Source organism: Halyomorpha halys, unplaced genomic scaffold, assembly GCF_000696795.3.
Source record: "Halyomorpha halys isolate HHAL.00 unplaced genomic scaffold, Hhal_1.1 Scaffold692.1, whole genome shotgun sequence".
In the NCBI taxonomy this organism is placed as follows: Eukaryota; Metazoa; Arthropoda; class Insecta; order Hemiptera; family Pentatomidae; genus Halyomorpha; species Halyomorpha halys.
This window is the reverse complement of record NW_027113553.1, coordinates 9809-36601: the sequence shown is the minus strand read 5'-3', so window position 1 is coordinate 36601 and position 26793 is coordinate 9809. Positions and strand designations below refer to the sequence as shown.

Sequence of the window (26793 nt, the reverse complement as noted above, 5' to 3'; positions counted from 1 at the left end):
ATCACTTACCCTTCACTTTTAGAGGAGTGATTTCCTGATAATACTTTTCTATTTCGTTAACTGGTAATTAACACTGAGGTGAGTCAATTCGTGTTTTTTTTTTTTCGAATTGACTTCCTTGGTATTGGTTTTGTCTTGGAGGTTTGGGAATAAACCGGGCAAATCAATTAATTCATCGCCTTATTGCATTAATTAACTAGAAAAACAAAACAATAATAAACAACCAAAATCGCAAAAAATGTCCTCGCAATACGCCACAGCACAACCGCACTCTATGGAAGCCAGTGGCCAATTCTAAATTTATGTTAAAATACCTAAATTTAACTTCCAGAAAATGATAAAAATTTAATTGAATTCAATTACCTTGAATATTTCGCTGAAATACTCATATTGTATATATATATCGAATAAAAATAAAAGAAACAATAATTTTAAATGTATTCAAAAGAAATAAAAGCCTGGGAAAGTTCTAACCGCAGCAGAAGAGAAGAGATTGCCTCATTTCAAAACAGAGAATTAGCCACACGCGACTAGCAAACTGATACCTTTTTGAAAAAGACAATGCGAAAATGAGATGTGTGCAAAGTGCATCTGAAAAAAAAATAAAAACAATAAAAGGAAGATGGTCAAGGTGCAGTCAAAATAACTCAAGTAGTAAATAAACTATTTATTATTTTCCAAGGTTTTGCCCCATTTTGCAGGGTTCGTCCATAACATAAAATAAAAGTAAACTAAAAATGATGTAAATCGTAAAATGTAAACTTTTTTAGCCCAGACGAAGCCGTTCAAAGTGGGGCCATCGCTGGCTGATTATAAATAGTTTATTTACTATATTTAAATTATTTTTACCGCACCTGGACCATCTTCCTTTTATTAATTATACATGGTCAATCAACAATCTACGATTAAAAAGAAAATAATCTAACTAACGTAAAACCTAATAAATTACAAACCATGAGCACAGGCGCTATTTAAAATTTAAAAGCGTTCATTTGGATCCAGCTGAATACGAACAAGTCTGAGGTAACAAAAAAAGAGAATGCCATTCAATGCTTTAAGAAATTGATTAACTAAAGCTGATTTGGTACATGAACCAACACTGATGAAGGAGCATGAAAACAATCGTATTAATAAAAATAAATACATGACGAAATTTAATATCAGCAATTATCAGTTGATGGGATTGTTGTAGGTGAAGACCTAACCGAATGGAGCGGCCTTGATTAAAACGGTGATGACAAATATGAAGATGAATTGACAAAAAAATAAAAATCCTAAAGGAGTAAAATAGGTCTTCACGCTGTGTGACACAGATTGAAATTAGTACTCCTATTTAAGGATTCTGAAATACTTTAAAGTTTAGCACAATGAATAAGATCTAACACCATTTTAATAATATAATAAAGATTACTGTATATTCGTCAGTTTATCCGTAAATACTCATATTATGCTAATATAATATATACAATGTCTGAACTAAATAAATGTTATATAATTTATAGTTAAGAAAAAAAATATTTAGCAGGTCTATAAGTTGATTTCTTTCCTTTTAAGGTATATGCTCATACCAAGCGAATTCTCAAAATTCCATATAAACCATTCTAATCCATTGGTTCAATGCTTATCTTGTTCCTCCCTTCCCAACAATCTATCACGAAGGTTGAAACGGCAGTGGCCAAGAGACTTATTTTAAAATAAAAATGGACAATTGGAGTTCTGGAAATGGTCAGATGCTTCATTCAAGTTGAATGTTTGCGACTTTAGCGCACTTGCTCAGCCTCCACTGGCTCATTACCAGTGGTGGGCATAGTAATGCGGCGAGAGGGATGCGCTGGGATCCCAGAGCTCTGCTCTACTTCTCACAAGTGGGGGATATACACACTCAATATTGTATATAAGAGTGTAAATATGACTTGTGATTATTTTATTAATTTATTTTTATTTTTATTTTATTTTATTTATATATTTTTTCATGTACATAGTTGGATTATGTTCATTTTCATTATCCTTCTGTTTGTAAATATTTAAAGAGAGATTTTATTTATTTTTATCTAATTTTTATTCATTTATTTTTATTCTTATTTTATTTTAGAATGTAGATCAGTCATCACCATTACCTATTGCCCAACAACATTGTGGCAATTTATAATATTTATCAATAAATAAAGTTTCGAATTCAAAAAATAAATAAATAGGTATATATGCATATATCCACTAAATTCTACAGTCTTGAAATTATCATTGTTCAGCAAATTTCTATTAAGTAGTTAATTACCTATATTTCAAGATTAGCGATTTATTGGTTGGGAATAAAATATACTGGAAATATAGATACATCCAGTGGGTTTTTTTTTTATATACATAAACAAAAGTAGTGAACAAAATCTAATAAAATTGATAAAGGACTCATCTAATGACTAGATCCCAACTTACCTCCAAATTTGGATCAAGTTGGACCACCATTTTGGAATGGAGGCGCGTCGAAGAAAATACGTTTACTCATGCGTAAGCAGAAATAGTTGCTGGAATCTGATAAAATCGATATTAGACCAACCCAGATAATTTCATTAAAATCGAATTAAAGGTTCGATCGATTATGTAAGAACACGGATTTGAATAAAGACTGAGAGATAGACACTGAACCTGGATATGATCCTGGTTGTCTGAAATTAGTGTGAAAATACTCAATCGTGCGAATATGATTTTTTTTCATTGCCTACATGAATACAAAACTTCCCTAACTTTCGGTAACGGGGAAGCAAAAACAGATTAAATGTGTATAATTCTTAACTATAAAGAAAAATCTAGCTGTATTTTTTTTTTTAGAATGTACAATAGATCTAAATGTACACGAATGTTGAAAAAATGCAATTTTTTTTATCCTCCAAAATATATAAACACCCATTTATTTTTAAGGAATGTCTATTTTCGACTGTATTTAAATATGATATTTCATGACTACTCAACTTTCTATATCGAAATTAATTAGATATCAAGAGGCAAGAAATCTATAGACCGTTGGAGAGCGTAATGAGGTCTAAGCTGACAAAGCAGAGCGTTACTGCCCGTATGCATTAAATTATCTAATCGATGAACTGGATTTATAGACAACATAATAATAATAATGATAATAATGTAGCTAAAAGTAAGTTTATTTTCAAGGAAGAAGTAAGTTTCTGTTATGCCAGCTCGTAGGTCTAATACTAGCAACTCATATTTAGTTAAAATCACCATTAGTTTGTCATTTTGATGGTTTTATTGACATTGAATATTCATATAAATAATTATACATGAGCAGTTTAACATAATAGTACAGAATCCCGCAGTAAAGAGATTCATCTCATGGAACTTATATCTCCTAATAATTATAAAAGTTAGTTTCTATCACATTTAACATGGAAACGCATTTCCACGTTATAAAACTTTTACTAATTAGGTAATTAATTTAATAAATAATAATAATTAGGTCATTGGTTTTTTCCGTGAAACTCGTAAACGGGGCATCCTAGTAAAACAGATATCGTATAATCAATTAAACACCATTAAATTCTGCATCGAATGAATACCATTACATATTAATGTGGTTTAGTAGTAAGTTGTAAAGCATAAGCCGCCGTAAACAAAAAAAAACTAAATTTATTTTAAAATTTGGCCAAAACTGATGTACAGTACAACATTTGAATCCAAATTTAACTAAAACGCATTTATAGTGTTCCTAAAACGGTTACTAAGCAGCTAATATAAGTTTGATTAAGTAAGGGATTAGAAATTTTCGTTCTGATAGATTTTTTTGACTTTTTGCCAATTAGTTCTAGACAGTCCTAAACCATCCTAAAGAAAATAAGGACATAAATTAAAGAACATTAAATTATGCACAGAATGAATACTACAAAGTAATAATTCGGTCAAAACGGTACTGCCATACAACCTGCTTTGGGTATTCCTTATTCAAATTTATTTTTGAAATCAATACAGAACCAGAACAGTCAGTATTTTATTCAATTTTTTTTTTTAAGAAAGAATTTATTTATTGATAAATATTACAATATGCCACAACGTTGGTGGGTAATAAGTAATAGTGCTAACTGATCACATTCATACTAAAAATGAAAAAAAAATAATAAAAAAAATAATTTACTTAAAAATAAATAAAATCTCTCTCTAAACATATACATATAAACGGAACGATAAATAAAATGAACATAATCAAACTACGTACATGAAGAAAAAAATAATCAGTAGCCACAGTTACACTGTTATATACAATAAATATTTTATAAACAGTGTAAATACATTACAGACCTGAGGAACCCGAGCCCACTCTATCCCCCACGTGTGAGGGGAAGAGCAGGGCACTTTGAGATAAATTTAATGGATTAATAACCTGATTAGTAAGAGTTTAAGAACCACTAGAATGAGTTTCCATATTAAGGTCGATTGAAGCTAATTTTTAAAATTATTTGGAGATACATGTTATATAAGATGGATTTCTTGCATTGCTATAAGGCAACAGTGTTGGTAAATACAAGAAATTAGATATTGAATAATTATTTCGATATTCATGGAGAATCAATAAGATGGAAAAATATTTTTGGATTAAATGCAGTGCAGTTTGAAACCCACAGATTTTTATGTTCAGTGATCCTAATAAATTATTTAATTTCAAATTTTTCATTAATTAATTCTAAAAATTAAAGTTCTAACCTGAAAAATTTGATAGAAACAGAGTTCAGGTTCCCAGATAATTACAAAATGCAATGCAATTTGGAGACAGAAGTAATTACTGTAGTCAGAGAAGACACATGGAAAAGTTTGGTTAAAATATTTTATTATTATTGATAGGAATATTAAGTATTTTTATTTAATTGTTTTATTTTAAGCGTATTGCCTATTTGTATATATCATTATTTTTTAGAGAAAAATTTCAGTAGTTATGTCCATATAAACTATTTAATTTGACATATTTTATATAAATAAAAAGTGCATTTTATAATCAATTTATTAAAATACGTCCCTGATCATAAAAAGCTTGGAAATAATTTATTGCAATTATTCTTTTTTTAAACTAATGGTAATTTAATTTAATAATTTATTTATTGTTATTTAAAACTGTATAAATATATATATGTACATCAAGTAAATTTGCTGTAAGCGATATAATGACAAGATACAAACATGTGGAGAATCAACCCATTGATAGAATTCCAAATTCTAATAATTATTTTAGAAGATGGAGACAAATCTCTGTTTATTCATTAACAGATCAGAATTTAATAGCATGGACTTGCAGCTTATTAAACAAGGAATCTTTTCTGAAATGTTTGATCTGCAGTCCAGTAGCACCACCTCTCAATTTTTCTTCGATTAGAGTAAAATCATCGGCAAGTCGCTAAGCTAGTTGTTAGAAGGAGTCCGGTGTAGTTAAAATGCGACAGTATACTGTACTTTTTTTCACCCCCTTCCTCCTCATTTCAAACATAGGGGGGAGAGTAAGAATTATATACAGGGTACCACCCTTCTGGGACCGCCACAGAAATAAAAGTCATATCCCCAAACCAGATTCCTACTGGCCCTGCTGTACGGCATCTGCGTACTATACTGACATTGTTACTTTATTAGACTGTAATAAAACAACATTAGCACAGAACTTTTCGGCCGAATTCGCTAACTAAAGCTCCAGTAGGTAAACAGACATTAAACTGTTCTTTCAGACCCTTCTCCTATATTATCCAAAACTAATTTACTGACTACACATGAACTCTTAAAGAATCATTCGAAATTGGTTCACTCCCAGCTATATTTCTAAAAATAATTAGATGAAACAATTTGATCAATAAACTACAAGCCCGATATATATTGTCATAAATTTAAAAATGCCGAAGTAGTGATTCGGGACATCGGATATCGGGGGAGGGTGGGTTCTAGCAAGACCAAAATGGAAAAAAAAAATTAGTTATTGATAAATTAAAAATATATAAGTGAACTCGATATTATTTTAACAGGAATATTTTTGAGGATAAATAAAAATGTAGAAACGACAATATTTAATAGATTATTGCTAATATTTCTACTTGAAATCGTAATTTATACTGATTATCACCAACTCTGTTTCCTCGTATTTTTGTCTACAATTCTTTCTCTCCTTATTCGTACAGCTATCAACTGCATCATGGTATTTCCACAAACCACACACTACTCACAGTTTTCTTTTCTGTTTGTTTTATTTTCATGATGATTTTAAATCTAGAATCATTAATAACCAACCATATAGGTATATCATCAATAACCATATATCATTAATAAATATATATCATTAATAACCTTTATATCCTAGAGATAAAAATAAATGTGTCTTCCATTAGGTAGATTATTATTTTTACAGAACAAATAATCAAGGGGTTCTGGCCCCAGTTGTTTTTGCCAAATATTGGATTCTCTAGCTATTTGCAAACAGACTGAAAGAAAACATCAAACTGCTTGTTATGCAGTAAAGATCGTTGATACGGAAAATCTGTCTAACAAAATTGATAATCGTTAAAGGTGTAAAATTCAAATTAAAGCTTGCATTACAAATGAAGAGTACGGGGGGAAACGAGGTATCTCACTTTTTCCCCTTTATCTATTTGGGAAAGAAATTTTACATATGCTCGTAATCAACTCAACTTCTTTGATTGTTTTCCATGTCAAAAAAATATTACAATCAGCTAATTATTCATAATTAAAAAATTAAGATTTTACTGGAAAAAAACATGTTTTATTATCTATTTTATTGGATAGTTAAAAAAAAAAAAAAGAGGAACTTTTACTTACTAGGAACTAGTTAAGAAAAAGAAAAGAGGAAAAAGAGGAACCGACACCAGATGAATCGGACAACAGCGTAATTTTAAACAAGGAGCATTTCAAAATTAAATTAGTACCAAACAAGCAATGAATCGAAAGCTCTCCATACACTATACAATCCACTATATATATCTGTAATACATAAAGTATATGGAGCTAATAAATTGGATAAATTTAATACTTGAAATAGTTGCGGGATCAGAAATAATAAGTGCTTGAAAGGATTGAACTGTGGGTAGGTACTTGCAATTATGGCAATTATATAATTCAATGGACTAAAAATAAGTATTTTTAATACAATAAGAATTAATTAAACACATTGTTATATAAAGTACAAAAAAGTTGGTTTTCTAATTTCAAATGTAGGCCATCCAGAAGGTCACAATAAAAAGGCACTTAAAAAACATTTTCCCATATAACAATATCTAGAAATATATTCCTAATATATTCACTTCAGCAAAAATATGATCAAATGGATGATCCTATTTTTACTGAAGTGAAACTTCTTTACCGACTTCTATAACTCAAGAAAAAAAATATTCGGGAGTAAATACTTTCCTTGACGGGAGGATGAAACGGAAATTGTGGAGTTGAGGGGAGGCAACAATTTTCCATTATAGCAGGACAATTTTTATATTTTAATTGGATAGTAGGAGGACTTCTACTCTTCTACTACAATATAAAATGAAATTCTGTTAGAATTGACTTAAGAAATAGCTGTTCTATTCTAATTATCATTATTATTTCGCAAATAATGTTTACTAACTATAATAATAATAATAATAATGTTTACTAACTATTAGAGGATGCGTTATAATAGTTTATTTATCATTACAAATAACACTTTATTTCACTTCCAGAAGTTTCACTTTTGTTGACCAGTCCCAAGACTGCCACAATTATCATTTTCCTAGTACTTCATGAGTTTTCAGAAATATTTGTAAGAAAGAAAAAAGAACAATTAGAACATGGAAAATCTTGAGCAAATTTCCTTCCCTCCTTGCCCCTCCATTACTACGCGTCTGCCTAAATGTCCATCATAACAAAGTTGGTCTTGGTATCACCTATGTTTTTACACTTTACTTATATTTTTCAAGAGAAATTTTCAGCCGTTCAAGTTCGTTTTTTCTAGTCATGACTTTACCATCGTGTCCGCAGCCCAAAATGTTTCAGAAATTATTTAATTCGTTAAAAAAAAAAAAACAATCGAGTTATTGTTGATTTTCCCACGGAGTCTTCATGTAGTACAAGAAAGAGTAATAAAGTACTTCTGGCAAGGTGAGCATAATTAATATGAAATATCTGGAATATGGCGGAAAACATTTTTAATGAGTTGGATTGATGTTCGGGACGTATTGTTAGTCACAAAACTGTACATTTCTGAGGGTAATCGGATTTCACTGCAAAACAAACCATAACATTATATATAATTTTGAGATTGGTTATTGTTTGGATAAATACATTTTATCCAATTTTAGTCTCAAAACAATTCATATTTCTTTATTAGTCCGACATGTTGGCCAATTTGGTCATTCTCCAGAACAATCTTAATTCAATTTTAGAAACTTTTATGCAGGCTATTCAGCTCAGGTAATTAATTGCAGTCCACACTTACCCCGTGGTTGTTGTGATGAATTATAATAGTGAAAATTAACTGTAATTAAAAATTTTAATTTTTCATTTAATACGAAGAATTGACAAAATAGTGTAATTGTGGACCGAAATTAATGACCTGGGCTGAATTGCCAGCATAAAGTTTTTTAAAATTGGTGTGGTTCTAAAATCGTATTAAGATTGTTCTTGAGAATGCCGAATTGGCAGAAACGTCGGATTTATAAACAAATATAAATTGTTGTGAGACTGGATAGAATTTATTTATTTAAACAATACCATTACTATTACACACTCAATAGGTGAACATATTTCTTCAATAAGAGAATATTAAAAGCATCCATACAACAAAAAAAAGCTTTGAAGAAATTGCATGAGTTGTGGAATATTTTTCCTCAGTATTTTATTGAAGAAAATGTTAGGGATCTTCGAATAAGAACCCAATCATACAATGCATCTTTTATGGGTGACAAACAATATCGCTGAAGAGGTAACATTTATGAGGTCACATTTATCTTTGTTATACGATAAAGAAAATAAATGAACTGTAGAGATCCGTATCCAAGGTCGTATTTTCTTTCATTTTTTCTCTTATATAACTTATATATGATTTATTAAAGGGCTAAAATAAAAAATTGAAAATATCAAAACGGAGAGAAAAAGTAGGCACGTCTACAACACTAATTTGATTTACAAACAAATTTTCCACCCTCTCACCCACATAGGAGTGAATGTAGAAGGGAGGGCAAGACAAACCTAGGTTGGTAGCCTATTACTTGATATTTGAGAAAAATAAAATATTAGGCACCTTCCAATAAGAACCTAATCATAATTTTTGCTATCATTTAATAATGTGAAAACTATAATTTTACTTCGTTAATGTGATTCCAAAAGACTTTGTATTTTGCCTGCATCCTCATAATCAACCGAGATATGAGTGTATGAAAACTCTAAGCAGTCACCATTATGTTATATGGCAATATTGAGTTAAGGAAAGCATTCTGGAATGATCTTTCACTTCGGTGCCATTCTTAAATAAATTGGCCCGCACGTTAAGAGCTTGGATATCGTATTTTCCTAATCCATTTCCTTTGTCTTTATATATGGCCGATATATAGGTATGTCCTAATGAAATAGGCAGTTTTTAATTCATTTCTCCCAATAAAGGAAAACCCGCATGACCCAGAAAAACAGTTTAACAATGTTACTAATTGTCATTCGTATTCACTGGTAGTTCTAGATTGGAGGAAAATGGAACGATTCCTCGTATTAATTGGCTTTACCTGCAAAACACTTGATAGTTAGTTAAAGTATAGAGAATGTTAATTAATAACTTGGTAATAAAAATTCTTTTTTAGCGCCCCAATAGAAACATTCTGAATCCACCCCCTAAGGGTAAACCTGGACGTAAAAATGAAAGATTTGGCCAAGAAAGGCTAAAGATTTTGTTTTTCTTTTTTTCAAAGCTTCATTTTTAAAAATAATAAAGCAAAATCGTAATTGTAATTTTTAAAATACAGTAATATGATTTGTGAAATACTAAATAGAAAAATATCACTATGTTATGTATGTAAAAATGCTTTACTAAAGATGCAGGTAAACGTTTCTTTCCCTTTTTTTTTTTTTTTTTAAGGCATTAAACACTCGTGGGCCATTATTACCATAATTTTCGGATTCGCAAAGTGGAAGATAATCTTCTAATCGTTTCTTTATTTAGGGAAAACGAAAAAACTAGCTCATATTCCATCTCTATTTAATCATGGCTCATTAGAAAATAAAAAATATTACATAGGTCAAAAACATACAGGTGGTTTAAATTTGATCCTATTTTGTGGTACATATAGATGCAGATAGATTCGTCAAAGTTTGAGATACGGTACAGTCAGTAACTAAGAAGATATTTCGTTTCATTAGTCAATCAAAAATTTCAATGAAATAATCAAAATATCTTTCCGAAAATGAATAGAACAAACGAGCCAGGAATTTTGAAAACAGTAGGTCAGGAGTACAAGAATTCTCCTTGTTAGTATGTCATCGAAAATTCACTTTCTCTGTTTTGACTGCTACGTTAGGCCCAAAAAGATGTGTCAGTGATCAATCGCTGTTCCTGGGGGCACTTTCATCAAGATACTGCCACCATCTGAGGATCATATCGTAACAATAGGGAGCGCAGTTATTTAATAAGTAAAAATTTATAATCTACAGAAAAGATTAAATTTATGTTTTTAATTTTTACTACCATAACTTTCTGATAACTTTATTTGATTACCTTGTTAACGTTTTGGAGTTGTTCTTTCCCATCTACTAAACTATCTTACTGTTAATTTTATGTATTTTACTGATGTCATATTTTTATTTAGAACAAGAAAAACAGGGAAAGTATTAGTATTATTTTTTCTATAGTGAAAGATATTATATTAGAAATCTTAACTGCAAGAGTTTTGAGAAGGTTAAGAAGAATAAACTCCCCGGAACGACACAATATAAAGAAATTGAAAAATTATCCTGTAGAGTAACAGAGTTCAATAATTAAATAAAAAAGAAAAAAAAATCCATACAAATAATAAATTTTTTTTAATTTAATGCATACTGGACCAAAACGAGGTACAGTACGAGAGATAGGTTAGAACTTTGAGATCTAAAGCTTAAATCTTAGATCTCTTTACATGCTATTTGAGAAGTAATAAAAAGAAATTTTATGAAAAAAAATTTTCAAAGATTTTCAGAAATAAATAAAAAAAATCACGCACAAAAAAATCTGGTACCGTGCATGGATCATTTAACTTTCACCTAATTTGTTGAATTTAATACCTTTGAAAATAGGTGAAAGTAAAAATTGACTAATGTCTTAACAACTATGGAAACGTGAAAACATTAATTCATAAATTCAGTTGTTTTTTTCGGCCATCTGAACTATTTGCAACGATATCTTATTGTAGACATTTCTATAATTCTTTTCAATTTTTGACTTTCCAACAATATACATATGTATTATTACTGTTCTATCCAGAAATTTGTTTCAACAATAGAAAACATTTCCTTTTTTTTAATATATTTTAGTTAATAATAAAATTCTTTCATAGTTTATATTTATCCGTTTTTTCTTACCACTAACAATTAGTACAAGAGCCCAGTGGAAAAAACTCGAACATTTTTTTTTTTCAGTTAATTTAAAAATAATATGTATAATTACTAGTCAAAATTGATGAGTCTGCCAAGTATAGTTAGAGGGAATAAAAAATAGCGGATGCTTCAAAATGTTAAAAAAAAAAATTTTCTTTCCGAGCTCTATATCGGTAAAAACTACCTACGACACCAGAAATCCTAATAACACATTATTTAAAATAGTTAAAATTAGCTAAAATGCGAGCCCTAACAGAGCTTTTTACGTTCAATAGTTCCCCAGAAACAGTTTTTTAACAAGCTACATTTCAAAACGAAATAATGAAAAATCAGTAGTTAGTGAATACATTTTGGAAAAATATTTATCAGGAACCATTAGATATGCAGATATCTGCCCGGACTCAAATTAAATCTAGTTGAATGTACTATAGTTTATATAGTTTATCTTCGAAGGAGAAGTGGTTTTTATGATATTTGAAGAAATAAATTCACATCAATATAAATCAAAATGTTGAATTATAGTTATTCTGACAAAAGTTATGATTTATGAAAAAAATATATCTTGGAAACCATTACAGATGTCTTTCAGCACTCGAATTGAAGCTAGTTGAAGGTTCTACAAAGTCTTTTATAACGTGTGCCTTCGTAGGAGTAGTAGATTTAAGAGATTTAAAATATAAAATTCACTAAAAATGAATTCGTCATAAAATTTGATTAGTCTTCAGAACCTATACAGAAAAATGCCGCATTATACTAGAAAATCCTGAGTTAGGTGTGCTACGAAGAGTGTTAAAATATTTGCCTCTCAAAAGATAGACCAAAATGACTGTAATGACTCAGCGAAGATCAAATAAAAATTCTAAAAATTGTTGAGGTATAGGTATAAAGGATTATACTCGCAATAAGTAAATAAATGTAAAATATAATAAGAACTAAAAAAAAAAAAACCGTAATTCTGAAACAATTTGTTCACTGGAAATAACATAAATGCAGGCTGTAGGACATTGTCCCAGCCTGTATTTACAAACCAATGCTTGTCCATAGAAAACCAAGGGTAAATAACTATACTTTTATAAATAACTAGTGATTAATTAATTATTATAACAATTGATGAGTTATGGCAATCATGCAAAGCAATTTAAAGGACTTAAATCTATTAAAGTATTTAATTTTTCGCTAAGATGCGCCGTTTTATGATTATATGTCAAAACAACAAAAAGGTCTAATTTGTTATTTATTTGAATTAATCAGCTAATTAGTAAAATATATAGGATCACTAGAAATGTGTTTCCATATTGAATGCTAGAAACTAATTTTTAAAATTGTATGTAAACGTATGTTTTATCGGCAGGATTTTAACCCATGGGCTTCTTTACTACACCCTCTATAAATTTTGTACTTTATACATTAATAATTATAACTAGCATAAATAATATTTATTAATTAATAATTATAACTAGTATAATAATAACCAAATTGATAAGTTATGGCTCTCATTCAATGCATAATTGAATGGTCTTAAATTTATTGGACTATAACTTTTTTTGCTAAGATGCACCATTTAAGGATTATATACCAAAAAGCAACAAAAAGATCTAATTTATTATTTCATTGAATTAGTTAGCTAATCAGTAAAATATATAGGACGACTAGCAATGAGTTGCCATGTTGTATGGTAGAAACTAATTTTTAAAATTATATGTAAACGTATGTTTTATCGGCAGGATTTTATGCATTGGGCTTCTTTACTACCTCCTCTATAAAGTTTGTACTTCACCTTTCGTGGGGCCGGAGGATAACGTGAATCCTGACCATATCACCTCCAAGCATAGCCGATGGTAAAAAATGAGTTCTTACCGAAAGCCCCTTCATCGACTGCATTGCAACAGAATTATATTTGAATGTTATCTTTGGTAAACTCTTTTAAAAAATTGTTGATTCCACCCTTTTTTCATAGCACTGAAGATACCATCCAAGTGGAGCAGGCCTAATTCGACAAATATCTCCCGAAACAAAACCACTGAGATCCCAAGAAAGACAAAAACTGTATTAAGTGCGATAATCTTTAAACAAGCAAATATAAATGTGTATGTATGTATTTGTTAATTTACTTTTTTAATCTCAAAAGTTAGATTTTTCATTAAAAAAGTTTTAAATATATCTTCAAAAAAATCTTGGAACTAATTTTTTTGTTTATAATATGTAAGATACATGTTTAATGGTTTATGATTTTTTTGTTTTATTAAAAAAAATGCATTTCTCTACATCAAAAATTTGACATTTTTTTTTTAATACCTACAACTTTTATTTTCATCAAAGAGCAAAACTTAAATTTTTAGTAGACACAAAGTTTTAAATAAAATATTAATATATATGTGAATAAAATAATAATTATCTGTACAAAATAATATATTACTTTATCACCAGATCGGCCTGGTGGGCCTTAAATGCTTATTATATAGTTTCATATTTGATTTTGACGATTGATAATATGGGGATTTAGTCTTGTAAAAAAAAAAAAAGATACGTCAAACGATTTTTAATGTTATATTTATTGAATTACTTTAATTAATACAAATAAATTAGTAAAAAAAATAAAATAATAATTTATTAAATTTATTACTTCTCATAGCCAGAGATAAACTCACAGAATTCCTGAGGAGGGAGCCGGCAGCGACAGCCCAGGCGCTGAAGAAGAGGACGAAGCAGCTGAGAGGATACATACCGACTGAAGCTCGCTCCGCAGCCGAAGGAGGGGCTATATAGGATACAGGAGGTCTCTCTCCAAGGCGAACCTGCCCTGCCATAATCCGCTGTGGGTATGTTTAAACATATATACATATACCTGAATATCACTCACGAGATGTATATACAGTCCACTTAATAAGGACTCCTGTTAGTTTTGAATCAGCTGCCGACATTTTTAAAATATTTACCAAAATAGATATAACAATTTTTTACCATATTTTCCTGTCAAGAGTTCCTGAGAATAATGCAAATTTAAATAGAATTGATAAAGGTTATTCACCAAAATATGATATCCGCACTCAGTCACTCAGGCTTTTAAGTATCAAAAAATTAGTTTGAAATAGATTAATTATTTTTTTTAGCCAAAAACTTCCGTTAAAATCCGACAGACCCAGAAAAGGAATGTAAAGATTCATTTCTCGGTGCTGCTGCGAAATAATTATTTACAGACTCAAGTGGGAACCGAATCCATAACGTTCTGAACCAGATAATGGAATCCTAGCTTAATGTGTTAGGGCGACAGCTTAAAAGAGCCTTCTTTTCTTCTCTGAGATAAAATAAAAGATAAAACCACCTATATTAGACTTTTTTTTTAAATTAAAGGTTTCGAGATCCCCAATGATTATTAAAACAGAATATTGGGGGATACCAAGAGGATAACAAGCTAAAATAGAAATTAAATGGACTAACCAAAATTTTGGTTACATTTAAATTTTTTTTTTTTATAGATTGCAGTAAAAAAACAGAAATAAAACAGTAAATTTCTAAATGTAATTAAATTACCATCAAATGCAATTACATTTTTATTAATTTAAAATATAACGTTAGTTAAATAAATTTCAATATATTACATTTTAAGTATAATGAAAAAAAAAACATTTCTAGGGCCCAGTGGTCAAATCAATGGGACACATATAAGTAGTTTTAATACATATAAGTACAAACTAGATTTAAATTGTATCATTTTTCTTTGGATAATTAATTACTGAGATATCATGTCAATAAGGATTAGGTAACTCAATAGAATAATTCTATAAATTATCCTTACCATTTTCCCATATAAATATTCATTGCTAAGCGAAAATGGTTATCGCCTCAAAAAAAAGAATATATACGCATATTAAAAAATTATAATTTTTTAATATGCGTATATATTCTTTTTATATATGATATCTTGATAAAGATATTTTTTCCTTACATGGTATCTTTACATAAGAACCATTCCTTTAACATACATAAATGCTCCATGCTTTCGAAACAAACTACATGAATGCTTATAAGAGTTCTAAATCTTGGTTGATTGGTTTTAATAAAATTAAATTGTAGTAATTTAAAGAAGATAACACAAAAATGAAAAAGGTAATAAAAAGAATGAGAAATAACCTTAGCTTTTCGAATCTAGTTAATCAGAACTTTTTATTAATCTATATAATTCTCTGTTTAATTAAGAAACCAGGTGGAATCATACATAAAGACCTTAATGTTCCCTATGTAACCGATCTAACCCGAACCAGATATCACTTCTTCCGTTGTGAACTCTCTGACCGCTCGGGCCACCTAGTTTCTGATCTTGCATCCTCTTCCGTTCCTGACAATCCTCCGAGGCGCCTGAACAGAAGATGGCCACGAGACCAGCTATTATAAAATGTCATTAGAGTGCTACCAATGGGTAGTTTCTCTATACGCCTGTAACACTCCAATTTAACTTAGATCATATTTACTAAATGTATTATAATGTACAGTTGTAAATAGCAATAAATAAATATTTAAAAAAACAAAAACAAAAATTAAGAAACGTTTGTTCTGACTGAATTCCATCACCTCAAACTGAATTCCATTTTTGAGAAGCATAGTTTACAATCATAAAGAAATAGTATAAAGTTATAAATGAATATTCATAAGGCGGTGATTTACATCTAAAAATAACATTGCATCACCACAAAATTATTTTAATGGTAAGTAAATGAACAAAGTAACATCTAGAAATAATGGTTCATGGTAGACTCCCTTGCATGAATGTTTCTATTTTTTAGTTTCTAAAGTTTTCTTTGGACTGTCAGGTTCAAATTATTTCTCAGGGTTGACCTGACCCGGAAAAGAACTTATATATATATATATATCATAACGAATATATATATATATATATATAGCATAAAATAAATACTTATCCGAGTTTATGAAAACTTGTTCCTACAATCCTAAAGGTTTTCTTGAAATCACATGTTATTTTCGAGATCTAACTCAACCTGATTAGATCAAATTCTCGGAGTTATTTTTAACAAAATAGGAATTGGAAAAAAATCATAAATGATTATACAAATGTATGAAGAATATTTTTCCATTGGGATTCAATTATTTTATAGATCAATTTTAGTATAACTCACTTTTGCATGTTTTTAAAAATTTTATTTGCATACATTATAACATAGACATTGAAAAAGATAAATATTGGGCTTTTCAATACGTGCGTCACCTCGTTATGTTTATAAGTTAATTGCCGTGTACGTGGCTTCAGCTGTTCTATGGCCGGACAGAGGTTCCTACGCCAGCATTATATATATTATATAACGTTATAATACGACAGAATGGAGTGAGCCTAAGCATTACATCAAAAATTTATATCAAATCATATAAATTATAATTTCCAATGCTAAATAGAGAGTGATGAATCACAACTATACCAGGTACTAATCATAATGGGCAAACGTCAAGTGAAATACGACAGAATGCAGTGAGCCCAAGTATTATATTGAGTATTTACATCATACCATATAAATTATAATAATCTAAATTAAATTTATCTAATTGAATTAAGTCTTCAAATTTAACTTAATTACATATTCTAATTTTATAATATCTGACATGCCACCTTTGGTACTGATTTTTTAAAAGGTCTTAATTTTGAGAGCCATAGTCAATTGATAGATACGTTCCCACAACGGATGCCATAATTAATGGTGTGTACGTGGCTTCAGCTGTTCTAAGGCTGGACAGGGATTCTATGGCTTTTTTTAATGTATTTATATTAATATATTTATGTATTTATATTATGTATTAGTATTATATATCTTTATCGGCTCCTGATGGGAACCGACTGAAAAGGTATGCATATAATACATTTAAAAGGTATGCACATAATATATTTAACTCTAGGACTAGATACCACAGACCCCCTTGATATGGCATGCTAGATATGAATATTTGTTATTAATCATTTGAGTTCTTCGCCAACGGTATCGCGTTTATCAATTTACTATGCTATTGTTGTAAGGTGGCATGCAGGGATTCTTAATTATAAAGTAAAGTTTTGATTGTATTGGTTTATATTTAGAATTATATATACATGAGCAAGAATAATATTAAGAGAGAGCATGGTAGGTATTTCCTTAAACTTTAATTATTATATTATGAATTGAGAAGTACCAGTTGGGATCTTTGTTATTTATATTGACTTAACGTTTATCAATTATATAATTTCCGTTCAACATACAACTGTAAGGTGTTGCTTATTTTGGTGCGTCTGTCAGCTTGGCAGTAGTCTCTACGACGCGTCCTTGTTCCGCGGCTGGCTCTCGCTTGGCGGCCTCTGGACTCCCTCGAACTGTGACTTCCTCCTTCTCTGTCAGACTGATCTTGAATCCTGTTTCCCTAAAAACTGATATCTTCTCTTCTATCACTGCCCCTTTTTACTACCTTTCTCCCCTCAACTTTTTTATTCATCCCCACTTCTGGTCCTTGTCTTCTCATTGGCCCAATCCAGCTCCTTCTCACTTTAAGTTATAGGGAAGAGGAGTGGGTAGGTCACCGTCCATTGGGTTTCTTGACGGCCTCTCTACCTTTGATCCCCGACCCCGAGCAATTAGCTCTCTATGTCATGAAGACAAGGGAGTAGGCGAGGGTGGTGCAGGTGTTTCTCTTATATTTAAGTTCGGTTCTTGACCCAGGTCCCAAGCCTCGGCCCGGGAATCACAGTGTGCTCAGGTGTGTCTATCTGTTTGGTCTGAGTTGGTATCTATATATATATTACTTTTAATATGTTTTGCTGCCAGGGTCAATATCTCAAGCAGCTCCTTTGGGCTTATAACCTTATCAGGTACGAAAAGAACATGGATATTTGCAAACAGAATTTAATAAGTAGCAATGCGAATAAATATCAGTAGCAATATATTATTATTTCCTGGGTTTAATTAATATTTCGATTAATAAAATATCGTACCTGTTTACATTGATTCATACCCAAATAAAAATATTTTTTTGTAATTTCTGTGTTTTGAGGAGGATTAATAGGTCTTTTTTTAAAAATTTTAATAAAATTATAGTTTTACTGGAGCCAAATTAGATAAATGGGACTTATTTTACAATAATTTTCATTTATTTTAATCAATTAAAGCCCTGAAGATGAGCTAAAAATTAGACTTCGGTCGTTTTATGGTTTTATTTGAATGCTAATAGATATCTGTATCAATAGTAGTTCCAGGGATAAATTCTACAAGATTTTGAGTTCATAATCTCTAGAAAAAATGTCTCAGAACTACGATACGTAGCGACGTCTACTAGCACTCAGATAGTTAATCGACCATAAAGTTGTTGATAATTCAGAATATCATAGGATTTGCAGTTTTTATTATATTTGCCAAAATAAATTCACAAAATATAGGATTTTTTGTAGAAAAAAAAAAAGGTTCATGAAAAAACGTATCTCAGGAACTATTAGACATGCCTGATGTCTGTTAACACTTAAATAGGAACTAATTAAATGAATCGTATAGTAGTTTATAATAATTATATTTGTAGGAGATAATCATATTAAGGATAATATAATCATTCTTAGGAGAATATATTTACCAAAATATATTCATAAAATGTTAGTTTTTGAAAATCTTTGTCTGGGGACTATTGAACATAAATAAGTGTATTTGGTCACCTGCACTATTATAAACATTCATTATCGTTTGGTTATGAAGTTAGTTTATAGAAGGGCTTCCTCAATTATATTTTAACGAAACTATTTCCAATTTTTCTTTTTAAAATTGCTAATCGGTATTTTCAAGTATATTAATAATCACTGAATTTAGTGAATTCCGATTATAAAATATTGTACCTCTAAAACATGATTTCAGTATCAGAAAAGTAAAAATAAAATATAATAAAAGGCATAGTGGACCATAAGGTTTCATGTCAATTCTACAAATCGCTGTCTACACACTTCCATCTAATGAGGTCCGTCCAAACTCTAATCCACAAGATCAATCTTGATGCAATCCTCCCACCTACGTTTTGTGCTATCCATCGGGGGTTTACTCTTTGGATCAGTGTTAACATAACAAGTCGGAATTTGGTTTACACACAAAAAAGGAGGTCAATGCCATCATTATAAGGGGGTAGAAAAAACACAGAATTTGGATGTTTAGAGTTCAAGTGGCGTTTGATGTCAATTTTTATTTTACATCGAGACAACACATATTTTTGGAGTCCATACCCAGAACCCAACATTTTTTTTGCTTTATATTGGCCATTGTTTTCAATAGAAATTAGTCGCTTTGTAACTCCCTTTCTACAAATAAGATGATTGCACGCCGTGTAGGTAGCACCTCTGAATGTTTTTATTATGAGAGATGGATTGAACACCAGGAGTGCAATATAAAATAAAATAAAAACACATTATTAAACTGAACAAATAACATTTATTCCAAAAATAGTCGGATAACATGCGAATTACCTGTTTGTCGAGCTATACATTGTGATTGGAAACATTTTTTGAAGTCAATTAGGGACAACATCCATATTTTTCATTATAGTTTCCTTATAACGCGATGTCGAATAAATGAACATAAACAGGATACATTTAGAAATAGTAATGTAGAAGAGCACAAAAAAAAAAAATGCAATAAATTCTCAACAATTCCTACAACTTAGAACAAGGAAGTATATCCACTAATATACGACCTCTTGCTATAGATTGGTTAGTGTCATTTATTATAACGTACTTGTGGTAACTAGTTTATCATAACGAATTATTCCTTTCATATGAATTAGCAATCCAAAAATCAAGTGTCTAAAAGGGCGTAGAAGGAAGCTCCTTCATGGCAGACCTAAGCAGAGAACACTTTATTAACTCATATTGTGTTCGAACGAGTGTCCTTTTCATCAGCAAGCTTAATGGTTTCTGTCACGAAGTAATGCAGATTGAGAGATAGAAGAGTAATGCTTCAACATTATTTTCATTATGTCATCCATGCCGTCACAAGAACGAGTATTAAATTTTACAGGCACATAACGTTCAGACATTAAATCTAATTAATCACAAGTGTAAGGCATGACTATGCAAATAATAAAGTCCTGAAATGCCGTCTCATTATAGTAGTGTTATTGACAGAACCTCAAGATCCACTAAGATTTATATCATTAAAAATCAAGAAAACAGTTATCAATACAGCTAAAAAAGATACAAACACTTAAATGATGTAAACATAAATTAACAAAGTAAAAGAAATTTTTATTTTTATAATTTATTTATTGTTATTTACAACTGTATAAAAATATATACAACAAGTATATTTGCTGTAGGTGACATAGTGACATGATACAAACATGTGGAGAATCTACCAGTGATAGAACTCCAATAACATTTCTAGAGGAGAACATCTCGAGGCCATCTTCTTTTCAGACGCCTAGGAGGATTATTAGGCAATGAAAGAGAAGCCAGGTTAGAAACAAGAGGATTTGGGTAGTTGGGAAGTTTATTATGGAATGGTATCTGGTACTGGCCAAATCGGCAACATATGGAACATTGAGGTCCAGATGGATGACTTTATTTGTGACAAAGTAAGGAGCATTAAGGATTTGACAAAGGATTTTGGACTGTAAGGATTGGATTCGGAAGGAATTTGATGGTTTAGTGGAGCCCCAAAGCTCAACTCTGTGTGTCCAGATTGGCCTTATAATAGTCATTTAGATCAGTCTTTTGTAATGGATAGGCAATTTAGACCGTTTGTCTAATAAATGTTGTAATTTTTAGTCTTGTATGAGGGTTCCATATCCATGTTTGTCCAGATGTAGTCCTAAGTAACGAATCTGTTCGACAGAGGGGTATTAAATGAAAAAAAAAAATTACCGCACCCCCAACCATCTTCTCATCAAGGAAAAATTAAAAAAGTGTACAGTGAAAACTAAAATTTAATAGAAAATAAAGTTAAATAATAAAATTTTATTTAAAATTTTCATTAATTGTCTAAAACATTTTATTATTCTTATTTAATTTTTACGTTTCATTGTACACCTTTTTTTTATCATTTACTTTGTTCATTATTGTTTACAACATTTAAGTGTTTGTATCTTTTTTAGCCCAGATGAAGCCCTGCAGCGTGGGGCGAAACTTTGGCTCAATATAAATAGTTTAATCACTATTTGAGTTTTTATTTGACCGCATCGTCTATTTATTATCTATAAATTACGATTCGGAGTAACCAAAAGAAACAGCTTAGAGGAATAAAAATTATCAATTGATTTAATTTTTTCAACATTATATTATAATTAGTCAATATTTTGTTCTCAATTAGATGTTAATTTACATATTTTACTTCAATAGAAAAAAAAGAATTATAAGAAATAAAAATCATTCTGTTGTTATCTGTGTAAAATGGAACACATTTCACCGAAAACTAACAAACAAGACAAAAGCATACCTTTCTCCGAGACGTCCTAAATCTTATTCCAAACGATGTCCTAAGACCGTTTGGAAAAGAATCATTTACTAAAATTAGATATGATGTGTATGAGACAATCTGTGTATACAGTTGGGCAGCACAACCTTATTAATAAAGTATTTTTCTCTTCACATTTTCAAACTGCATAAAATAATTTGGCTACTTTCAAATCCTAATCCTACAATTCTTACATTTCATCGGTACCTGCCTATGATAACTCCCTCTAAGAAAAACTCTCTATTCTCCATTCCCTTCGAGTTGATAATGGTTAATGGATTTTGTCAGAAGAGAATAGAGCAAAAGAACCAGCCTAAACTCTTTCCCATTCATTGTCCTATACTCAAACAGCTAACCTCGAAAAAATGCCTCTATTCACCAATTTTCAAATCTATATCAACTAAAGACAGTCCCACTTCTAGCTTTGGCAGTTTTTTATCAAAAAAGAATATTGGTACATTCTGTAAGAGTGGGAACCGCGGTTTGTCAAACCTTCCGAATCCTAAGATCCTACAATTCAGCACTAGCAGATTACTTGTGCATCTTTTACGCTGTTATCATAAAGTGACAAGATAGTTTGTTAAAGCATAAAACTGAACCAACAAAATACTTTGAAATGATAATCTAAATAAGAAAAACAATACAATATTAAGTCTATTGTGGTGATACTAATGGGTAGTTGGTAGACACCAAGGGTCACATCTTTCAACAAATTTTCCGAGATACTTAATAAGCAAACAGTCTGTCTATAGCCTGAAGCAGTGGTCCCTTACCTTTTCCTAGCGGTAGAACTCTTTTGGAAAAAGGAAAAATGGTGAACATTTTGGGCTCTATAAGGAATGTAGCATCTCAGCGTACATAAGGATACAGAGGTTTAAATGGCTTGGCCATGTAATGAGGATGAGCGAGGAAAGAGTGGCACATAAACCGTACAGCTACGTTCCGGGTGGTGTGCGGCAACGTGGTAGGCCGAAGGGCCGATGGAGGGATGCTGTGAGGCGGGATCTGCGACAACTTAGGATCCTAGTTAACCTTACAGAAGATATAAAAAGATGGTTGCCGGCCGTTGAGCAGGCCAAGTCATAATCATATGATAAATTAATATTAGTAAAAATTACTAATGATGGAAGGTTGGATTCCCAGGCAAACCAGTTCATAGGGAAAAAGGGAGAGCAACAAATGTATACCACCAACTCCGTAACGTAATAATCGGTAAAAGGGAAGATGTCGGTCCACAAGCCAATCTTTATAACAACGCTGACCTATGCAGCTGAAAAGTGGCCTTGCATCACAAAATTTAAAAGCCCTTAAGAAATATATTTTTGAGGAAAGTTCTCGATAAAACCAGATTCAAATGTATTATAAATAAAGAATTAGAGAAGAACCATGACAAGAACAGCTTTTAGAAATTATACATAGAAAAGAATTGATGTGGTTAGCCACGTGCAAAGAGTGGCAATAGACTCGGAAAAAGTATTGGGGAGGCAAAGACAGAGGGAAAACGGCCACGATGACGACTGAGGAATAAATGGGAGGTCCTCAGTTGGCAACGGACAGAGAGGTATTTAAGAAATAGATCCAGGATGCCCCGACACCGTAAGGTAGTGAGTAAGTTAAAGAAAAAGAAGATAAAATAATATTAAAGCTACATCTGAATTCTTAAAGTAATTTTCGAGTTTTAATAAATTAATATAATAAATTCACACCTTTAAGGTAATGAATTACTTTTCACAAAATTTTAATAGGTTAATGCTAGGAAATGGCTCGGGGAACCAAAACGTTACTTTATTTTTTTCTAATACAAATTATTGACTAAATTTATTCATAACTAAAATAAAATCATTTCTGAAATCAGAATATCTAAGGAAGACAAAAGTTCAAGCGAAGAAATCAAACACAGTTTCATCCTGTCCACATTTGAATATAAGTCATTATATTGCATTTGCATTGTATTCATTATTACTACTGGACATATGAATAATCATTATAAAGAATCATAAAACGTTAAGCCAGCACAACATATTTAAACCATTATATTTAGTTACCAATCTTAAAATTTAGCCACAGATTCTTTCGAAACGCATTATCGATATCCCATTTGGACAAGCAACTATACAATACACAATGATTGGGGAAAAATCGAACTCATTAACAGTTTCAAAACGTTCCCCCTTTCGCTTCTTACGGAGTTAATAATGGTTCGGCCATGTGCAATGAATGGCAATAGATCAATAGACTCCCAAAAAGTATGGGAGGCAAAGACTAAGGGAAAACGACCATGCGGACAACTGAGGAATAAGTGGGAGGATCTCATATCGCATCTGGCAAGAAACAGAGGAAGCAATCATACTAAAGTCAAGAAGTTGGCTACGAATAGAGAGGTATTGTGGGTTCCACATTTGTTTCTTACGGAGATAATATTTTGCAGCGCTCTTATTCGTACGTAAAAGTTGATTCGACGCCAACCTCATGTTTCTCAACGTTTTAATTATTACTCATTGTTTAGCAATGCGATTATTGTTACGGTCAAACAACGGGGGTTCGGCAGGACTGCAACTCATCCACTCGACACGTTACGAAACCTAATACAAACATCGATTGTAGGTCGGAAACATAGACCTCTTGTATTCATGCAACAATCTTTTATATTTCTGATATATTTATTTCATATATTCTAGATATATAATATCCACTGATTAAATTCTAATTAATAGTTGATTCTCAAAAGTGGAACGACTAGTAATTAGACCTCAGATTTTTGTGCAGTAATAATATGAAGGCGTGCTAAATTATGCAATAAATTTTTCTGGACGGGTAATACCATCAAATATAAATTTTAATATTTTTAAGTATTAACGAATAATATTACAAAAACAATTCCCATAATTTGTTTCCTAGGCCATTTAGACCTTTAGCCATACATTTAACATGAACCATTTTATTATAAAAAAAAAAAAAAAAAACAAACTTCAGATATGTTTTAGCAATTTACGTAGCTGAATCGCAAACAAAAAGAAAATAATCATGCTGACAGATTAAATAAAAAAAAAATATTGACAAACTGAAGATCATCGATAATAGACAAAGTTCCAATGTATCTCTTTTTCAAAATTTTTCTAATTATTAGAAGGGGTGTTAGTGGTCTTCCTGGATGAATAGTATCAATTAATGGCCAAATGTACACAATGTAAGAACAACTGGTATTGGCGGTTTGTTTCACCATTATGTAGACAATTTATTGGATCTCTTTGTTATGATTTTATCAATAGTATTTTTAAAACAAACTGAATTATTTAATTAGTCTATTTATGTAATAATCCAGTATGATAGTTTTTCGTCGACGACACGCGTCCAGAGCGCAAACAAAAGGTAAATTGTCAGTGGATTACTGACGTAATTAATTCATCCACTGAATTTGAGAAGGTATCTTTGGATGTAATCGCTTTACAGTTTAGACATTAGGAAGCAAATTGGGTTCCGTGGCAGTTAGTAATCAAATTTGTATTCGAGCATAATTGATCGAACTGTTGACCCCATTTTGATGAAATTCATAGAAATTGTCAGGACTTTAGCCTATATGGTTCCATATCAATTTCATTAAGTTACATCCACTCTTTTCGCTTATGCATTCCCAAGTGTATTTTCCTGGACACAGCTTTATTTCCGCTTTTGACCAAATTTTGAATAAAACTTGGGGATCAGAGTGAAAATATCTAGTATCGATTTCACCAAATACTAACATTTATTTACGCTTATGCATACGCAAATTTATTTTCCTTGACACATCAATATTTTTAAAACGGTTAATCCCATTTCTGTCAAAGCTTGAGGAAAGATGGGAATTATTGCACAGACGACCAAGTATAAATTTTATTAAATTTCATAAATTACTTACGCTAAGCTATACGAAAAACTAAATTTTTAGATACTCCTATACTTCGATAACGGCTAATTATTCTCAAATGATAAATCATTATATTTAAATATAACCAATTACTAATAAAATCCCCCTGTATTGCATTATATTATTATGTATTATGTAACCATATAAAAAATAAAGAGGTTTGAAAAAAAAATAAATACATAAAAAATAAAATCCCCCTCACCCATTGTATTAATGCGCACTTTGCGCCATTGATCCTTCACATGCAGTGAACCACAACACAACCCTTAAAATACCTATAGGTAAAAGAAGGAGGCGTAGCAACAGTTATATTTGTTTATTCATATCTATTTCAAGCGGAGGGTACGAAAAAAACATAATCCCCCCTCACCACTCAACATAGTTTCAATGCGCACACGGCGCCATCGAATCTGCACACATTGAGTACTTTTTTTTTTTTTTTTCCTAGCCCCTATAGAAAAACTTTTTATTGTTGAAATTTTTAATACATATTTACAATTGTTCTTTTACTGGAGCGTTACTCCATTCTAAGGACAGGTTGAGATTATAATTGTTTGAGTCTATATAATGTTTAAGTGGACGAGGTGCTGGGGCACACTTCGTTTGCTGAGTTTTATCCTACACACTAAAAACTAAAACTAAAACTAAAGAGTGTCCTTTCACTTCATTTCAATGGTCAGTACATCATTGGCTACGAGGGTGGAGGTCCTGCCGGCGTACTGGAGGTGGCGCTGGTGTCAGTGATTGGAAGAGTGGATTGGTCAGATGTTTGAGGGAGTCGAAGAACTTGACATGCCTCCGACCAATGAACTCTGGTACTGTAGGTAGTTCGAGGAGTTGATGTAGTTCCGGAGGCTTCTTCTT

General features: G+C 30.9%; 1 protein-coding gene across 3 annotated transcripts in view; it reads right to left on the bottom strand.

Moving 5' to 3' along the window:
- The window catches only part of LOC106685447 (gastric triacylglycerol lipase), a 77373-nt gene that overhangs the window by 42962 nt on the left and 7618 nt on the right, over positions 1-26793 (bottom strand). For 2 of the 3 annotated variants that reach the window (XM_014428115.2, XM_014428116.2), the window contains exon 1: positions 14223-14331. The exons of the other annotated variant lie outside the window; for it this stretch is intronic. In XM_014428115.2, the coding sequence (XP_014283601.1) occupies positions 14223-14297 (75 nt within the window). In that variant the 5' untranslated portion in view covers positions 14298-14331. Of the gene's footprint in view, positions 1-14222; positions 14332-26793 lie in introns of those variants that run through there. 3 annotated transcript variants of the gene reach the window in all.